Below are 20,043 nucleotides of genomic sequence, written 5' to 3' on the forward strand. Positions count from 1 at the left end.
GAGGGTGTCTTTTTGACATGAACACAAGTGTTTGTAATTTAACAAAACCAAACTAGACTGTGTCTAACAAATCTACCAAAACTAACGAAGAGTTAGTTACCTCGCATGGTGGGGTGGGTGGGGCGGAATGAACTCCCTTGTTAAAGGAAAGAGAATGTTCGTTGTACAACTTGGATGGAACCCTGAAGGAGGGCAATCTGGACGTGACTTCTTAATTGACCTCTTATAAAGAAACCATTTTTAAACCAAACAAACAAACAAACAAACAAACAAACAAACAAACAAACAAACAAACAAACAAGCAAAGAAATTATTTTAATTACAAAAGGAAATATCGCCAAAGGCTTTTTTCTACGAAGTTTTAACTATGCCCGATCGAAACACTCTGACGGTAAGTTTCTTGTGTTTCTTCTTGTGCAAACCTAAAAGATACTTCAACCCGCCGGTAGATAATAATCTTGTTGTTATGAACGCCTCAAGTGTTAACAAAATCCACTATTTACAACACTAAATGAGACAGTGACCTTTAGTCCTCCTGACTTATTCTTCCCTCCCCGATCGAGCTACCACCCATTAATTTTAACTTAGCAAGAAAGTACCATTCAAGGCTTCTGTCTATGAAGTTTTAACTAGGCGCGATCGATACACTCTAACAGTTTCTTTTGTCTCTTCTTGGGTAAAGGTAAATATATTTCAAACGGTATATAAAAATATTGCTGCCCTGAACGCGACAAGTGTTAAAAAAATCTGCTATTTACAACACTAAATGAGACAGTGAGCTTTACTCCTCCTGGCTTAGTCGTCTAACGGATTGAGTTACCGCCGATTAATTCGAAGAAATTCACGTGACCAACGCTTTCTTATACTCATTGGAGACTATTCTTGAAAATCACTTTAAAACATGCAGCTGCTTCAAAAACCGTTTCTTTGCTGCTGGCGAAAAATGAACAACTATACCTCGAACAAACATTGCACATAAAAGAAAATCAATGTGTCTGCAAAAGTTTGTTGGGTCGTTGCATGACTTCTGTGTGTATAGAGTCGTCCATTGATCAGGTCATTTCTTCCCTACAAAACCAAAATTGAAGGAAATTATTCAAAAATATCTAAGCTTGTGCAACAAAATTTCCAATTTTCTATCTGCGAGCGATCTGATCAACACTCAAAACATTGTCCTGGTCTAAAAATTAAATCCAAATAAATGGAAACCAAAATCTATCGCTATTATTTATGTTGTGTTTTAAAGATACGGGTCAGTGAGACCGTTCTGATCGCAGTAAATTTAACTTGCGCATGTGACAAACTAAGCAAAATCATCAAACCATTTTGCTTCGCTACTGAATACTTACCTTTATTTCCAAAGGCAAATGTCACGTTATCTCCAATCAGCATAAACGGTGCCCACTCGGAAACCTTGGTAAAGCCATTGTCTCTCATCCATTTTATGGCCTCGTGAAGAGATTCACTGGCACTTTTCCCACGAACAAGGCTCTCGTAGAAAGAACTCATCAACTGCTGTGTTGCCCTGTCTTCTAGAGCCCACAGCGCCACCAACACTGAGCGAGCACCGGATCCTAAGAACGCGCGAGCGATTCCAACAACTCCCTCAGCTTTAATTTGTCCACGGCCACTGTGACAACAGCTTAGTACCACTAGTTTAGCACGCACTTGGACTTGTGAAATGTCAGTCATTTTCAACAGATAGTCGCCCTCTTGAGGAATCCCAGCAGTAGAGCCTGGAGGGGCAAGAGCAATTTCTCCTCTCTCAGCATTACCATGCGCAGCAATATGTATCAGACTCACAGACTTTATCCTCTCAAGTACCGCCTGCTTTGTTGCATGCTGTCCTAACAAAGGCCGAACACCCAGCAGTCGTCCAATCATCTCTGCTTCCTTTCTTGCACCAGGCAATGGCACGAACTTTTCATTGAGACGTCTCCTGTAAATCACCTCACCAACATCAGGATCTCCTACAACCAGAGCACCAGTCTGACTGTGATAGTCTGCAGGACTGTCCTGAATGAGCTTGAGAGTCGTCAAAGAAGGAACCACGCGGATTCTGAAAGTCTCTGTTAAATACTTGCCATTACCATCCAGTAAAGCTGGGAATGGAACACGGTACAAGCCGCGATCAGGAACAATGATGATTTCAGGCTCGTCAAGTAAATTGGACACAGGATTGACGAGCATTTCGTAGAACAACGTTAGACTTGGTTCAGGATCATTCGTGCCCTTGCCTTGTCGCAAAGTTGCGAAGTTCTCTTCCTGTGAAGAATCAAATTTCGATTCAATATCATGGAAAGATCTATCCTCGCAGAGCTCCTCTGGTAAAATACCAAAGGTTCGAAAGCTTTTAGCCATGATGGCAAAAAATTCATCCAAATTTCTAGCGACCTCTCCTAGTCTGGTGTGAAGAGTCTTTTTATCCACTTTGATTTTTCGGAGAGAAACGGCACCGCTTTTCTTCAGAATCCACAACAACACTCTATTTCCAAAATAAGAAATGTATAGACAGGCACAGTTACCTTCTTTCTTCATGACATTTTCAATGCCAGTCCATGATTGCTGGTCAGCTGATATGATTGGTTCAGCAGAGTACTGAGTTTCCATCAAGTCTGCTAGGGCTCTAGCCCGTCCTAGCTCAGCAGCATAAAGAGCTTTGCGTGGATTTCCAAAGTGACAAAGCAAGCTACTGAGCAGGTGGTACGGAAAAACGTTCTTGTCTGCAAAGGATATCTTAAATAGATCGGTGTCTCCAACAAGTCCTCTCAGTTCTTCGAATTTTCCAGTGCTTTGATCCAGGTAGGAGAAAGCGTCCTCCAACTTTTGTTGTGATAGCTTCGTTAACGTAAGAGACAAATAGCAGTGAAATTCAGTTTTACCGTCTCCAATATCTTTGCTTATTGAAAGTGCCTTCTTGAGGTATTCTTCGGCCATGACGTATTCACCAGGAGACGCATACACTCTTCCAAGGCCAAGAAAACAGCTTCCTTCCATTTGAATGTCACCAATTTCAGTTGCGATCGCAAGTGCTTTTTCACGACATTCTTTCGCTTTCACCATGTTATTAATGTCTGTAAACACATCGGCTAACCTTGAATGACATTCTGCTTCTTTCCTTCTGTCACCAATTTTCTTTTTGATCGCAAGTGCTTTGTCATAAGATCTTATTGCATCGCCATATTTACCAAGAGAATAAGAAATAGTTCCTAAGCTGATGTAATCGTCTGCTTCGTGTTGCCTACCACAATCTTCCATTGTGATTTTGATCGCAGATGCTTTTTTATGATACTCTGCAGCCTCAGCATCTTCACCAAGTTCAGTAAACATATGTACCAGCTGTCTGTAAGATTCCATTTCTATCACTATGTTACCAGTTTCCATGCTGATCGCTAGTTCTTTGTCGTAATATTCTTTTGCCTTGACATATTCACCTAGAGAGCGAAACACTGCTCCTAGGTTTCCATAGCATGTTGCTTCTTTCTCTCGGCAGCCAATTTCCATGTTGATCGCAAGTGCTTTCTCGTAAAATTCTTTTGCCTTGACATATTCACCCAGGGAGGAAAACACTGTTCCTAGGTTTCCATAGCATGTTGCTTCTTTCTCTCGGCAGCCAATTTCCATGCTGATCGCAAGTGCTTTCTCGTAAACTTCTTTTGCCTTGACATATTCACCCAGGGAGGAAAACACTGTTCCTAGGTTTCCATAGCATGTTGCTTCTCCCTCTCGGCAGCCAATTTCCATGTTGATCGCAAGTGCTTTCTCGGAAACTTCTTTTGCCTTGACATATTCACCCAGGGAGGAAAACACTGTTCCTAGGTTTCCATAGCATGTTGCTTCTTTCTCTCGGCAGCCAATTTCCATGTTGATCGCAAGTGCTTTCTCGTAAACTTCTTTTGCCTTGACATATTCACCCAGGGAGGAAAACACTGTTCCTAGGTTTCCATAGCATGTTGCTTCTCCCTCTCGGCAGCCAATTTCCATGTTGATCGCAAGTGCTTTCTCGTAAAATTCTTTTGCCTTGACATATTCACCCAGGGAGGAAAACACTGTTCCTAGGTTTCCATAGCATGTTGCTTCTTTCTCTCGGCAGCCAATTTCCATGTTGATCGCAAGTGCTTTCTCGGAAACTTCTTTTGCCTTGACATATTCACCCAGGGAGGAAAACACTGTTCCTAGGTTTCCATAGCATGTTGCTTCTCCCTTTCGGCAGCCAATTTCCATGTTGATCGCAAGTGCTTTCTCGGAAACTTCTTTTGCCTTGACATATTCACCCAGGGAGGAAAACACTGTTCCTAGGTTTCCATAGCATGTTGCTTCTCCCTGCCTGTCGCCAATTTCCATGCTGATCGCAAGTGCTTTCTCGTAAACTTCTTTTGCCTTGACATATTCACCCAGGGAGGAAAACACTGTTCCTAGGTTTCCATAGCATGTTGCTTCTCCCTCTCGGCAGCCAATTTCCATGTTGATCGCAAGTGCTTTCTCGGAAACTTCTTTTGCCTTGACATATTCACCCAGGGAGGAAAACACTGTTCCTAGGTTTCCATAGCATGTTGCTTCTTTCTCTCGGCAGCCAATTTCCATGCTGATCGCAAGTGCTTTCTCGTAAAATTCTTTTGCCTTGACATATTCACCCAGGGAGGAAAACACTGTTCCTAGGTTTCCATAGCATGTTGCTTCTTTCTCTCGGCAGCCAATTTCCATGCTGATCGCAAGTGCTTTCTCGTTAAATTCTTTTGCCTTGACATATTCACCCAGGGAGGAAAACACTGTTCCTAGGTTTCCATAGCATGTTGCTTCTCCCTCTCGGCAGCCAATTTCCATGTTGATCGCAAGTGCTTTCTCGGAAACTTCTTTTGCCTTGACATATTCACCCAGGGAGGAAAACACTGCTCCTAGGTTTCCATAGCATGTTGCTTCTCCCTTTCGGCAGCCAATTTCCATGTTGATCGCAAGTGCTTTCTCGTAAACTTCTTTTGCCTTGACATATTCACCCAGGGAGGAAAACACTGTTCCTAGGTTTCCATAGCATCTTGCTTCTCCCTGCCTGTCGCCAATTTCCATGCTGATCGCAAGTGCTTTCTCGCGATATTCTTTAGCCTTGTCATATTCACCGACAGATTGAAACACAGTTGCTAAGCCATCATAAGCGATTGCCTCTTCTCTTCTGTTACCAGTTGTTTGCATTACAGAGATTGCTCTCTCATAAAGTTCTTTTGCCTCACCATACATACTTTGATACAGATGTATCTCTGCCAATGCTGTGCTAAGCATACCTTCTTTTACTGTATCACTACACTCCTCATAAATGGCGAGAAGTTTCCTGCCGCACGCTAATGTACTTCTGTGATCGCTAACACGGCGGTACGCCTTAAACATGGTGCCATAGATAATTTTGTAAATCAATTGGCCTAATTGCTTTTCTATACTCAGTACCTTGTCATTTAGCAAAACCAAGCTTTCCTTGCATAACTCGATGGCTTTTAAAGCACGACCGATGTTGAGAAGGAAATTAGCGACAGCTAAGCCAATAAAGATGGCTTGGAGAATTTCTTCTAAGTAATTCATGAGGCCTTCCTCGCTAATTCTTGTAGCTGGAAATAAACAGAGTAAGGCTTTACAGTTATGCAGCATTACCTGATGAGTTTGTAACATGACTGAGAAGATCGCAGCAAATTACTTTGTAACATTCCAAATCTGCGCATAATAGAACTCATTATATTTTAATGTCTGCTGGACTGCAGATATATAATCGGTACAAGAATGCCAGGGGGTGGGGGAACTCCTATATAAAAAGGTGGAGGATGCTCATCAGAAAAATTGAATTAAACCCCTGAAGGAGATTAATCTGGGTGTGGATCAAGCTTTATTTGATCCCTAAAAGATACCACTTAAAAGAGAATAGGCTTGATTACCAGTCACTCTTCAGGAAAGGAGCCCGCGCGTTAGGACCGCACTTGAGAGACCAGCGGAAATGGAGCAGAGAAACTGAAATTAGAGCGTTTTTACTATTATTTCTTCGTTTGTTTGTTAAAGATACTTTGACAGCTAATAATAGTGGTGTTTCATTATGAACACCCTGAATGAGACACAAATCCTTGACTCATACTCCTAAGCGACTCAAGCGAGACGAAGAGCATCCTCGACTTTTCCATATGGTTGTGCCCCCTCGGGCAAGAATGTTTGCTATAGGAAGCGACGGATTCATAACGAGAGAACAAGTCAATTGTTTTTACTCTTTGCTTAATATTTCTTTTGCTCAAACGACAAATTGATGATATGTGTAAATAAATGTAGGCTTTAGGAAATGACGAGTGTATTGAACTCCGTTATACGCTAGAGTGAGAGACAATCATCTGCATGCTGTCGTGAGCTTATTCATAAACCTAATGGCAACGTTTCGCGTGTCGTTTAAACAGCTAGCTTTATGCAGCTCTGAGATGTCGAAGAAACAATTAGTTGCATGAGTTAGTTAAACTCGTAAATGGCATACAATACAAGACTCACCACGCTAATGTTGAAATAAAAGACTGAAGACCAGCTTGTAGTCCTTTTATGGAGTAACCTTTACCTCGGGTTTATTTTGTACTGTTCACGTTACAATGTAAAAAGACCGGATATTCGTCAATCTACGAGTTACGCTTTGTTCTGGAAGTTAGAAAGTGAAATCTTCTAGTTTTTATGTTCTATTTTCTTCAAACCAAACGTTTCGGAACTATTTATATTTTTGATCTTGTGTAATCTAATTTAATTTTGTCGAGATAGGAAAATAAAATTAATTTTCCATTCTTTCTTCTACAGTATAGAAAGCATAATTTACAGCTTAGCGCCTTACTGTGACGAGTATACTCTGTTCTCGGTAAATTTCAAATCAACTTCAACAAAGTGCTTTCTCACTAAAAGGTAAAACAAGCGGAAAATAGACAGAAAATAAAAAGCAAAATTTGTCATTGTCACACAGGGACGTGAAAACTTTTCAGGTAGACGACATATACCTCTTACTAACCGTGTTCGAGCTCCGTATTGTAAGTTATGGACCGAGTTAGTGAACGATTTATGGGCTAAGCGCCAAGCATAGTATTTTAGAACTCTTTCAGGATATTCGGCTGAGAAAACCGATATGACGTTATGCTGGGAACAAGTGTTATGCCGAGAGTGTACAAGGAAGTACAAGATATATTGAAACATAATACTGATTAGTATAGCGAGTGACAATGGTTCTCACGGCTTGGAGTTAGATTCACATTATAAATTTGGCTCAGGTTCACACAAATACTGTAGTTCTCGTAGTTTCAGCCTCGTGTTTGCATTTATAAAAGGTAACTGTCAAAATCATTTGTTAAATATAAGCTGGCGTTGTTCAAAAATATTTTAATTTCCAAGCAATATTATTTTGGTTTCAAGATAGCAAGGGCCCAGTTTTATTCGATCCATGCAAAGCGTTCTCCAAAAACTGCAAAAAAAAAAAAAAGAGAAAAGAAAAGAAAACCAGTGTAAAGGTTCCAGTGCCAACAAAGTAGAGATTTGCTGTCAGTGATAAGTGTAACGAAAATTCTATTGGCTTCTAACATTACCATCATGATGCTTTATTAGTCTTGGCGAAAAGTCAGAAATATCATTTGTAACTGAAATTATTTTCTTTCGATGGATTTATTTACGGCGGGTTTGAATTTGGGGCACTTTTGACCGGATGCGGGAATTATCGAAAATAAACCTCATTCGAAAACAAAAGACATTGGGCCTGAACTGTGCAAAAGCAAAGCTTGAAGTCAAATATACAAAGAGACGAAAGTCTTGTCAGAAGTTTATCAAGCAAATTAGCCCTGTTATAAACTTCTGGCCATGCAAAACACTTTTGTTCAGAAGTTAGTGAGCAAAGCTTGCTTACACTTGCGTTTCCCACTGCTGTCACTATGAAAATAAAGCACGTACATGGCATCGAATGTGAAACAGTAGACACGATTTTCCTGCCTAAAAAATGAAGAATAATTGAGTCCTACTCACCTTTTCGCCTTTCCTGCTACTAGTAACTTGGAAATGAGGCGGGTTTTTTTTTTTAATATTTTGATTACTTTAACAAGATCAAAGTGAAGAATGATCATCGCAGTTACTTTTCCAATTGAAGCAATTGGAAAGAAGAAGCCTGAAAAAATCAGGGCTTCAACGGGATTCGAACCCGTGACCTCCGCGATACCGGTGCGATGCTCTACCAACTGAGCTATGAAGCCACACATTGGGAGCGAGGTCAATTAATTGAGTTCATATCTTCCCGTGAGGAGTGAAATGATGTGAAGTTTATATGAAATAATTCATATATGAACTGCGGTTGTAGATGAAAGTGAACAATGATCATCGCAGTTACTTTTTTAATTTAAGCAATTGGAAAGAAGAAGCCTGAAACAATCAGGGCTTCAACGGGATTCGAACCCGTGACCTCCGCGATACATATCTTCACGGGAAGATATGAACTCAATTAATTGACCTCGCTCCCAATGTGTGGCTTCATAGCTCAGTTGGTAGAGCATCGCACCGGTATCGCGGAGGTCACGGGTTCGAATCCCGTTGACGCCCTGATTTTTTCAGGCTTCTTCTTTCCCATTGCTTAAATTGGAAAAGTAACTGCGATGATCATTCTTCACTTTCATCTACAACCGCAGTTCATATATGAATTATTTCATATAAACCTCACATCATTTAACAAGATCAGTAAGACTATCAATAAAAACCTTGATTTAAAACTTGAATAATAGTTATATTTTCCAAGTTAAAGTGATGGGACGATTTCCCTCCATCGTTCCTTCGCTCCTTCACTCCTTCACTCCTTCACTTCTTGTCAGACATTTGGAACCCCGGGGGAGGGGGAACTCCCATTTAAGAAGGTCAGGGATGCTAGGCGGAAAATCTGAATTTTAACTCGTAAAGAAGACTTATGTGGGCGTTGCTCGAACTTCATTAGACCCTTAAAAGATAGCACTTAAAACGGAATAGGTTCGATTACTAGCCACTGTTCAGTAAAGGATCCCGCGTGCACTCGAGAGATCAGCGGAAAATAAATGTGAGCGTTTCTTTTATTATTATTTCTTCGAGTGCACCCCAAAGGGTGATTTGACAGCTAAGAATGGTGACGTTTCGTCATCAACACCCGAAGCGAGACCAGAATCTTCGATTTGTAGCCGAGACGGCGAGTATCCGCGACATTTTCAGATAGGATTCCCCCCGGGTTCTTGACGATCAACAAATGAGGAAACTAAGGAGAATTCAAACGACAAAGTATTTTAAATAAATACTTCAAGGATAAATGCAGACATGACGAAATGATGTGAACAAAATGGTTGATAAATACAAAAAAGCCATTAAACAAGACTGGGAGTTCAGTAGTCACTAATATCGCCTTGGAAAGGGAAGAAAAGGAAAAAAGAGAAAGAAAGAAGTTATTACAACACGGGAGATTCGTATTTGGTAACTCATCCAAGCAGGAACCCCGCCGAACAGGGATTAACCTTGTTGAGCGGACGAGACGCGGTGCAGTCGTTGTGGTATTATGACTCTACGTTGGATAATTTTCTTTTTTTTTCTAAGATCTCTCAAAAGGTAACAAAGAAAGAAAATTCACTGATCACAAAAATCGCCTGGGAAAATAAAGAACGAAAAAAATAGGAATGAAAAGGAGGATCCGATTTTAATTGCTTTTCTAATTGTTTCGGACGAGGATCACCAATAACTTCATGAATGTTTTTAAACGGTGTTACATTTCCTCGTGTATTCTCTTACCCTTGCGTTTTGCCAGTGGGCTTTCACTTTAAATTAACCTACGAATTAAAACCTCAAGCCATCAGTGCTATCAAAATTGTCAATGTTTACAGACGATCTATTTTCCATGTTGAGTGGCTCATAGCCACTATGATTAATCTCTTTGCTTACTTGGAGCTGGAAAGCTGTAAGATGAAAAGCTTAAACATGCGGTCTAGAAAATAACCTTAGCCTGCAGCTAAGAGTTCCTTGTAGTAGAAATCTAAAGTGATGAATGCAACATGACTGCTCCGAACAAAATATGTATAAGTAATTGTATAAATGGGAGAGGTTTTAAGGATTTACATTACTGGCGATATTTGAAAATCCTCTCAAAATAGCACAAGCCTTGAGGCGAGTGCAATTTGAAAGAAATTTTAAATTTTAGCGGGTTGTACAGTAGAATACGGCACGCTAAATTGACCTGTCATAGCGCGCTTAGTGACTGAGAGATGTAATAAACTGTTTCATTAAATGGGAAATACTACGTTTGTGTTGGAAGCTCTCTTCATTCTCTTAGACCGTTGAATACGACAATAGAATTAAATTTCACATCTACAAGCTGTTATGTGTTATTTTGCTTAATTTACAAGGAACAGGCAATATGAAGATTTTGGCGATTTTCCGACGAGTTTTGAAAATTATCCGAAGATTACCAACCTCGGTTTACAATCATTCTCCGACAAATTCCGAGGATTTCCACGAGCGAATCGAGAATGCTCCGGGCTATGTACTTACAATGTACAGTTTATTCATCACTGAAACAAGGCCAAGGCTAAACAATTCGTGACGTCATCAATAATTTCACTCGCGCTCTTATGTGGAACTTTCACGTGTGGCAAAGACGACTTAGAGATCAACTCGGAAAAGCCATTATGAGAAGAAATTGAGCCTTTGAAACACCAATACGAGAATGGTGACTGCGAAGAGGATTACAATTGAAACATAACACAATTAATTTTTAATTTACTTAACATGAACCTGAACTTACATTTTAGGTGCGAATATGAAGCAAGTGGTACATTGGTTTCAATTACTGTTTTTTCAAAAACTAAAATCAAACCATGAACGGCGCTTTTTCATCATTACTAAATTTCTTAGGAGAATGAATGACCATATCTACGATTCATGTAGAGTATTTTGTTCATTAATTAGTTCATATATTTTGGCGAAAGTCTCGTCAGAAGGTTATCACGCCAATTAGCTTTCTTATAAACTTCTGGCCATGTAAAACACTTTCGTTCTGAAGTAAATGAGCAAAGCTTGCTTACACTTCTGTTTTTTTCAGTGTTGTCAGTATGAAAATAAAGCACGTGCATGGCTCGAATGTGAAACAATAGACACGATTTTTCTGCTTAATTAAACATTTGAATGACTGAGTACTAATAGTACTAACGTTATCGCCATTTCTGCTGTTAGTAATTTCAAAATGAGCCGGTTTCTTAATATTTTAAATACTTTGAGAAAATCGACGATATTCTCTAGCGTCCAACTTTAAAAGTGATTTACTAAGCAACCAATAGAAAGATCGAGAAAGGCTCACACACTTCGTTACCCATCATCTCCTAAGTGATATAGACCAGTGAGTTTGGATGTCCGCGGTAACACAAGGGCTTGTAATTCAGTTTGGCAAGTGCGGTCAGTTTTGCGTTCAAAGCCTCGCGCTTGTCCACCCAAACAAAAACATTATTTAAAGCAGCGTACAAAGAAAGTATTTTTCGGAAGGCAACCTTGAAGGTCTACAGTAACCTTAACAAGAGGAGTAAGAATAGCAATAAATAACTTGATTTTGAATCTCCTTCTTATTTGCAGCTGGAAAGCTGTAATATGAAAAGTTATGACTGTGTGCGGTCAGAAATCTGTACACAATCAGAGTTTAAACTGCGGTCTAATGTAGTTGAAATCAGTAGTAATGAATGCAACATGTCTTTAATTTGCGTCCCACGCCCATGTCTTTTTTCTTCGTGTGCTAGGTTTTTTGTAATGCCGGGGGTGGGGGGGGGGGGGGAGGCGGGGCGAGTCTCTAGGGTAGTCTGGGGTTATGCTCAACCAGAAATTTTGAAATCTAGAGGCTTGGAAATGCTATTTTCCGCATTCTCCACTTGATATTTCCGACGATGTTTGAAAATTATCCGAAGATCGATTATACCAATCCCGGTTTATAACCATTTTCCGACAGATTCCGAGGATTTCCACATGCAATTCGAAGATGCTTCGACTATGTTCCAACAATGGTCAGTTTATTCATCACTGAAACAAGGCCAAGAATAAAGCAATCGTGACGTTATCGATAATTTCACTCGCGCTTTTCTGTGGAACTTTGGCGTGTGGCGAATTTGAGATCAACTCGAAAAAGCCATTATGAGAAGAAATTGAGACTTCGAAACACCAATACGAGAACGTTGCAATTAGAATAAAACACAGTTAGTCTTTAATTTACATAAAATGAACCTTAACTTACATTTTAGGCGCAAATATGAAGCGAGTTGTGAATTTGTTTCAATTACTGTTCTCCAAAAACTAAAATCAAACCAGGAACGGTGCTTTTTCATCATAACTAAATTTCTTAGGAGAATGAATGACCATATCTTTGATTCACCTAAATGCTGTATTTCAGATATGACGTCATACTGGAACAAGTGTTATACCGACAATGTACAGGGATGTACAAGATATATCGGAATATAGTACTGATTAGCATAGGGAGTGACAAAGGTTCTCACGGCTTGGGAGTAACATTAACATTAAATTTGGCTCAGATTCACGCAAACGCTGTAGTTCTCGTAGAATAACCCTCGTGTTTGCATTATTAAAAGGTACCAAAATCAGTGAATGATAACTGGTGTTATTTAGGAGTGTTTTAGTCTCCAAGCAATATTATTTTGGCTCCAAAATAGCAAGCGCTCAAATTTATTCGATTAATGAAAAGCGTTCTAAAACTGCAAAAAACAGTGTAAAGTTTTCAGTGCCAACAAAGTATAGATTTGCTGTCAGTGACTAGTGTAACGAAAATTCTATCCGTTTCCAACATTACCATCATGATGCTTTATTTGTCTTGGCGAAAAATAAGTTATATCATTAAAATTTTTTCTTTCGATAGATTTATTTCGGGCGGGTTTGAATTTGGCGAGCGTTTGACCGGATGCGCGAATTATCGAAAACAAAACTCATTCCAAAATAAAAGACATTGAGCATGGACCGTAAAAAGCAAAGCTTGAATTCATTATTATTGATTTCATTTTAGGACAAGGAACTCTTAATTTAACGGAATACTAAATTATGTTCGGATTTTAACAGCATAAAATATATAAAGAGACGAAAGTCTTGCCAGACGTTTATCACGCCAATTAGCTCTGTAGTAAACTTCTGGCTACGTAAAACATCTTTTGTTCAGAAGTTATTGGGCAAAGATTACTTACATTTGCGTTTTTCACTGTTGTTCTTATGAAAGTAAAGCACATGGCATCGAATGTAAAACAATAGACACGATTTCCCCGCTTAAATATTTGAATGATTGAATCCTGCTCACTCTTTTAAAGTCCCTTCCAATCTGATCTCAATATTTTTTTCAATATTTTGTAAAAAAATACATGGCCAAGAACTCGACCTAACATATTTATGTGTGGTCTGGATCATGCAGATGAGGCACCATGAGCAAATATCAAAATAAAACGCCAGAGGCCTCTAAAATATCTGAGAGATATGAAACCTTGTATGTTGCCATGATCCGTGACAAAACGTTTACGCTTCCTGCTAAATTTCAAGCCAAGAGGATGAAACGCTTCGAAATTTAGCAGCAGTTATTGCATCCAGCCGTCAGAAAGAAAGCATCCCAGATGATTTCTTTGTTATAAAACAAGTAGGGAACAGTTTGTGATCCGTTAGCCGCGATCGGTCAGTTCTGTCTGGAGGCTTGGGGAGAGACGTAAAGGCGTTATGCTGAAAGTGGAGTAACCCCTTCCCCGCGCACTTTTTCTGAACCAACATGACGGCGAATCTACTCGATCGCGAGCTAATACCGCTAAATCGTGAACACAGGGAAAACGCCTGCACTACAGGCTAATAGACGGTGGGCGAAAGAAGAGGGTTGGGGAGGGGTGGGGTAGGCAGGGCGGGCGTATTCCTCACGTTCTATTCTTTTTCGTTTTCTTCCTCGTTGTATTGCGTACTGTTTTCTTATTAACCGAATACCAGGACCAGGCTACAGATTAGCTGTTCTTTAAACTGATCTCTCTTATGCCAAAAATACCGAGGGTGTCTTTTTGACATGAACACAAGTGTTTGTAATTTGACAAAACCAAACTAGACTGTGTCTAACAAATCTACCAAAACTAACCAAGATTTAGTTACCTCGCATGGTGGGGTGGGTGGGGCGGAATGAACTCCCTTGTTAAAGGAAAGAGAATGTTCGTTGTACAACTTGGATGGAACCCTGAAGGAGGGCAATCTGGACGTGACTTCTTAATTGACCTCTTATAAAGAAACCATTTTTAAACCAAACAAACAAACAAACAAACAAACAAACAAACAAACAAACAAACAAGCAAAGAAATTAGTTTAATTACAAAAGGAAATATCGCCAAAGGCTTTTTTCTACGAAGTTTTAACTATGCCCGATCGAAACACTCTGACAGTAAGTTTCTTGTGTTTCTTCTTGTGCAAACCTAAAAGATACTTCAACCCGCCGGTAGATAATAATCTTGTTGTTATGAACGCCTTAAGTGTTAACAAAATCCACTATTTACAACACTAAATGAGACAGTGACCTTTAGTCCTCCTGACTTATTCTTCCCTCCCCGATCGAGCTACCACCCATTAATTTTAACTTAGCAAGAAAGTACCATTCAAGGCTTCTGTCTATGAAGTTTTAACTAGGCGCGATCGATACACTCTAACAGTTTCTTTTGTCTCTTCTTGGGTAAAGGTAAATATATTTCAAACGGTATATAAAAATATTGCTGCCCTGAACGCGACAAGTGTTAAAAAAATCTGCTATTTACAACACTAAATGAGACAGTGAGCTTTACTCCTCCTGGCTTAGTCGTCTAACAGATTGAGTTACCGCCGATTAATTCGAAGAAATTCACGTGACCAACGCTTTCTTATACTCATTGGAGACTATTCTTGAAAATCACTTTAAAACATGCAGCTGCTTCAAAAACCGTTTCTTTGCTGCTGGCGAAAAATGAACAACTATACCTCGAACAAACATTGCACATAAAAGAAAATCAATGTATCTGCAAAAGTTTGTTGGGTCGTTGCATGACTTCTGTGTGTATAGAGTCGTCCATTGATCAGGTCATTTCTTCCCTACAAAACCAAAATTGAAGGAAATTATTCAAAAATATCTAAGCTTGTGCAACAAAATTTCCAATTTTCTACCTGCGAGCGATCTGATCAACACTCAAAACATTGTCCTGGTCTAAAAATTAACTCCAAATAAATGGAAACCAAAATCTATCGCTATTATTTATGTTGTGTTTTAAAGATACGGGTCAGTGAGACCGTTCTGATCGCAGTAAATTTAACTTGCGCATGTGACCAACTAAGCAAAATCATCAAACCATTTTGCTTCGCTACTGAATACTTACCTTTATTTTCCAAAGGCAAATGTCACGTTATCTCCAATCAGCATAAACGGTGCCCACTCGGAAACCTTGGTAAAGCCATTGTCTCTCATCCATTTTATGGCCTCGTGAAGAGATTCACTGGCACTTTTCCCACGAACAAGGCTCTCGTAGAAAGAACTCATCAACTGCTGTGTTGCTCTGTCTTCTAGAGCCCACAGCGCCACCAACACTGAGCGAGCACCGGATCCTAAGAACGCGCGAGCGATTCCAACAACTCCCTCAGCTTTAATTTGTCCACGGCCACTGTGACAACAGCTTAGTACCACTAGTTTAGCATGCACTTGAACTTGGGAAATGTCAGAGATTTTCAACAGATAGTCGTCTTCTTGAGGAATCCTAGCAGTAGAGCCTGGAGGGGCAAGAGCAATTTCTCCTCTCTCAGCATTACCATGCGCAGCAATATGTATCAGACTCACAGACTTTATCCTCTCAAGTACCGCCTGCTTTGTTGCATGCTGTCCTAACAAAGGCCGAACACCCAGCAGTCGTCCAATCATCTCTGCTTCCTTTCTTGCACCAGGCAATGGCACGAACTTTTCATTGAGACGTCCCCTGTAAATCACCTCACCAACATCAGGATCTCCTACAACCAGAGCACCAGTCTGACTGTGATAGTCTGCAGGACTGTCCTGAATGAGCTTGAGAGTCGTCAAAGAAGGAACCACGCGGATTCTGAAAGTCTCTGTTAAATACTTGCCATTACCATCCAGTAAAGCTGGGAATGGAACACGGTACAAGCCGCGATCAGGAACAATAATGATTTCAGGCTCGTCAAGTAAGTTGGACACAGGATTGATGAGCATTTCGTAGAACAACGTTAAACTTGGTTCAGGATCATTAGTGTCCTTGCCTTGTCGCAAAGTTGCGAAGTTCTCTTCCTGTGAAGAATCAAGTTTCGATTCAATATCATGGAAAGATCTATCCTCGCAGAGCTCCTCTGGTAAAATACCAAAGGTTCGAAAGCTTTTAGCCATGATGGCAAAAAATTCATCCAAATTTCTAGCGACCTCTCCTAGTCTGGTGTGAAGAGTCTTTTTATCCACTTTGATTTTTCGGAGAGAAACGGCACCGCTTTTCTTCAGAATCCACAACAACACTCTATTTCCAGAATAAGAAATGTATAGACAGGCACAGTTACCTTCTTTCTTCATGACATTTTCAATGCCAGTCCATGATTGCTGGTCAGCTGATATGATTGGTTCAGCAGAGTACTGAGTTTCCATCAAGTCTGCTAGGGCTCTAGCCCGTCCTAGCTCAGCAGCATAAAGAGCTTCGCGTGGATTTCCAACGTCACAAAACAAGCTACTGAGCTGGTGGTACGGAAAAACGTTCATGTCTGCAAAGGATATCTTAAATCGATCGCTGTCTCCAGCAAGTCCTCTCAGTTCTTCGAATTTTCCAGTGCTTTGATCCAGGTAGGAGAAAGCGTCCTCCAACTTTTGTTGTGATAGCTTCGTTAACGTAAGAGACAAATAGCAGTGAAATTCAGTTTTACCGTCTCCAATATCTTTGCTTACTGAAAGTGCCTTCTTGAGGTATTCTTCGGCCATGACGCATTCACCAAGAGACGCATACACTGTTCCAAGGTCATAAAAACATACTCCTTCCATTTCTCTGTCACCAATTTCAGTTGCGATCGCAAGTGCTTTTTCACAGCATTCTTTCGCTTTCACCATATTATTAATGGCTTGAAACACTTGAGCTAACGTTGAATGACATTCTGCTTCTCCCAGTCTATCACCAATTTTCTTTTTGATCGCAGGTGCTTTGTCATAAGATCTTATTGCATCGCCATATTTACCAAGAGAATAAGAAATAGTTCCTAAGCTGATGTAATCGTCTGCTTCGTGTTGCCTACCACAATCTTCCATTCTGATTTTGATCGCAGATGCTTTTTTATAATATTCTGCAGCCTCAGCATCTTCACCAAGTTCAGTAAACACATGTACTAGCTGTCTGTAACATTCCATTTCTCTCGCTATGTTACCAGTTTCCATGTTGATCGCTAGTTCTTTGTCGTAATATTCTTTTCTTTTGACATATTCGTGCAGGAAGGAAAATACTGCTCCTAGGTTTCCATAGCATGCTGCTTCTCCCTCTCGGCAGCCAATTTCCATGCTCATCGCAAGTGCTTTGTCGTAAAATTCTTTTGCCTTGACATATTCACCCAGGGAGGAAACAATAGACACGATTTTCCTGCTTAAAAAGTCGAATAATTGAGTCTTACTCACGTGATCGCCAACTTGGAATTGAGCCGGTTTTTTTCTAAATATTTTGATTACGTTAACAAGATCAGTTAGACCACCAACAAAATAATACTTTGACTTTTAATCTCGTTGCTTAATTGGAGCTGGAAAGCTGTAATGAGAAAAGCTTTGGCTGTGTGCAGTCACAAATCTGTATTAAAAAAAAATTAACATGCGGTCTAGAAAATAACCTTTAGCCTGCAGCTATGAGTTCCTTGTATTAGAAATCTGTCGTAATAAATGCGACATAACTTTGCAGCCTATAGCCATGTCTTTAATCTTTGTGCGCAAGGCCGTAGCCAGGGTTTTTGTAATGGGGGAGTGGGGGAGGCTTGGAAATGCTATTTTCAGTATCCTCCACGAGATATTTCGTCGAAAAAAAGTCAATCTCGACCAACTATAAAATGACAGGTATTTTTAGAACTTACAACAATATTTTCAAACTTTTCTCAACTTTATATACCTATCTCGGCCTTACCACACTAAACATGAATCGCTAACTAACGGAATTAATCTATTTAGTTTGGAAAAGATCTCTTCAGTTGGATTTTCATTCCAAAACTTCTTTTTCAATCCATTGTAAATTTTCAAATTAGTATTGCTCCGAACAAAATATGTATAAGTAATCGTAGAAATAAGAGAGCAATGAAGCATTTACACTACTCGCGATATTTGAACATCCTCTCAAAACAGCACAAGCCTTGAGGCGAGTGCAATTTGAAAGCAGTTTTAAATTTTAGCGGGTCGTACAGCAGAATACGGCACGCTAAATTGAACAGTCACAGCGCGCTTAGTGACGGAGAGATACAATAAACTGTTTTACTAAATAGGAAATTATACCTTTGTTTTGGAAGTCTCTTCAGTCTCTTAGAACGGTGAATACGACAAGAGAATCAAATTTCACATCTATAGCAGTTATGTGTTATTTTGTTTAATTTACAAGGAACAGGGAATATGTCATCATATCTAAATTTCTTAGGACGACGAGTTTTGAAAATTATTATTAGTATACATATTATGCTAGCGACTTCGGCACGTTAATAAAGTTCTTCTACTTCTTTTCTTCTTCCTCTTCTTCCGAAGATTACCAAGCTCGGTTCACAATCATTCTCCGACAAATTCCGAGGCCTTCCACGAGCGAATCGAGAATGCTTCGGCTATGTACTAGCAATGTTCAGTTTATTCATCACTGAAACAAGGCCGAGACTAAAGCAATCGTGACTTCATTGATAATTTCACACGCGCTCTTATGTGGAACTTTCCCGTGTGGCAAAGACCAATTTGAGATCAACTCGAAAAAGCCATTATGAGAAGAAATTGAGACTTTAAAACGCAAATACGAGAATGGCGACTGCGGAGAGGATCACAATTGTAATAAAACACAATTAATCTTTAAATTGCTTAAATGAAAGTGAAATTCCTTATTGGGTTCAAATAAATAAAAAAAAACTAAAATCAAAGCAAGAACACTGCTTTTTCATCATATCTAAATTTCTTAGGAGAATGAATGACCATATCTATGATTCATGTACACTATTTCAGGATATTCCGCTGGGAAAACCGTGATGACGTCATGCTGGAAGAAGTGTTATGCCGATAATGTACAAGGAAGTACAAGATATATTGCAATAAAATACTGATTAGTATAGCTAGTAACAAAGGTTCTTACGACTTGGGAGTTAGATTCAGATTATAAATTTGGCTTAGGTTCACAAAAATACTGTAGTTCTCCTCGATTCACCCTCGTGTTTCCGTTAATAAAAGGTATCAAAATCAGCTAATGATAGCTGGCGTTATTCAAGAATATTATGGTTTCCAAGTCCCCAGTTGTATTCCATGAAAAGCGTTTAAAAACTGCAAGAAACAGTGTAAAGTTTCCAGTGTCAACAAAGTAGAGATTAGCTGTCAGTGGCAAGTCTAACGAAAATTCTATCGGCTTCCAACTTTACCATGATCATGCTTTATTTGTCTTGGCGAAAAGTAAGTAATATTATTAAATAGGTTTTCTTTCGATTGATTTATTATAGCGGGTTTGAATTTGGCGAACTTTTGACCGGATGCTGGAATTATCGAAAATAAAACTCATTCGAAAATAAAAGACATTGGGCATGGACCGTGCAAAGCAAAGCTTGAAATCATTATTATTGACTTCATTTTAGGACCAGGAACTCTTAAGTTAACGGATTACGAGATAATGTTTAAATCTTACCAGCATAAAATATATAAAGAGGCGAAAGTCTTGTCAGAAGGTTATCATGCCAATAAGCTCTGTTATCAACTCCTGGCCATGTAAAACACTTTTGTTCTGAAGTTAGTGAGCAAAGGTTGCTTACAATTGCGTTTTTCGCTGTTGTCACTAAGAAAATAAAGCACATGAC

General features: G+C 39.6%; 2 protein-coding genes across 2 annotated transcripts; both read right to left on the reverse strand.

Moving 5' to 3' along the window:
• Positions 1–295: 295 nt before the first annotated feature.
• Positions 296–5,610, reverse strand: LOC149116257 (uncharacterized). The gene is made up of 2 exons (XM_089282209.1): positions 1,350–5,610; positions 296–1,068 (listed from the first exon to the last, which is right to left on the reverse strand). The coding sequence occupies exons 1-2, from the start codon at positions 5,566–5,568 to the stop codon at positions 1,058–1,060; spliced, it is 4,230 nt and encodes a 1,409-aa protein (XP_089138335.1). The 5' UTR covers positions 5,569–5,610; the 3' UTR covers positions 296–1,057.
• An 8,719-nt stretch (positions 5,611–14,329) lies between these two features.
• On the reverse strand, positions 14,330–17,674 carry LOC149116258 (tetratricopeptide repeat protein 28-like). The gene is made up of 2 exons (XM_089282210.1): positions 15,381–17,674; positions 14,330–15,099 (listed from the first exon to the last, which is right to left on the reverse strand). Exon 1 carries the CDS (start codon positions 17,540–17,542, stop codon positions 15,383–15,385), a length of 2,160 nt encoding a protein of 719 aa, XP_089138336.1. The 5' UTR covers positions 17,543–17,674; the 3' UTR covers positions 14,330–15,099; positions 15,381–15,382.
• Positions 17,675–20,043: the final 2,369 nt, after the last annotated feature.

Source organism: Orbicella faveolata, unplaced genomic scaffold, assembly GCF_042242905.1.
Source record: "Orbicella faveolata isolate gen_17 unplaced genomic scaffold, um_ofav_v1 contig_12, whole genome shotgun sequence".
Classification (NCBI taxonomy): Eukaryota; Metazoa; Cnidaria; class Anthozoa; order Scleractinia; family Merulinidae; genus Orbicella; species Orbicella faveolata.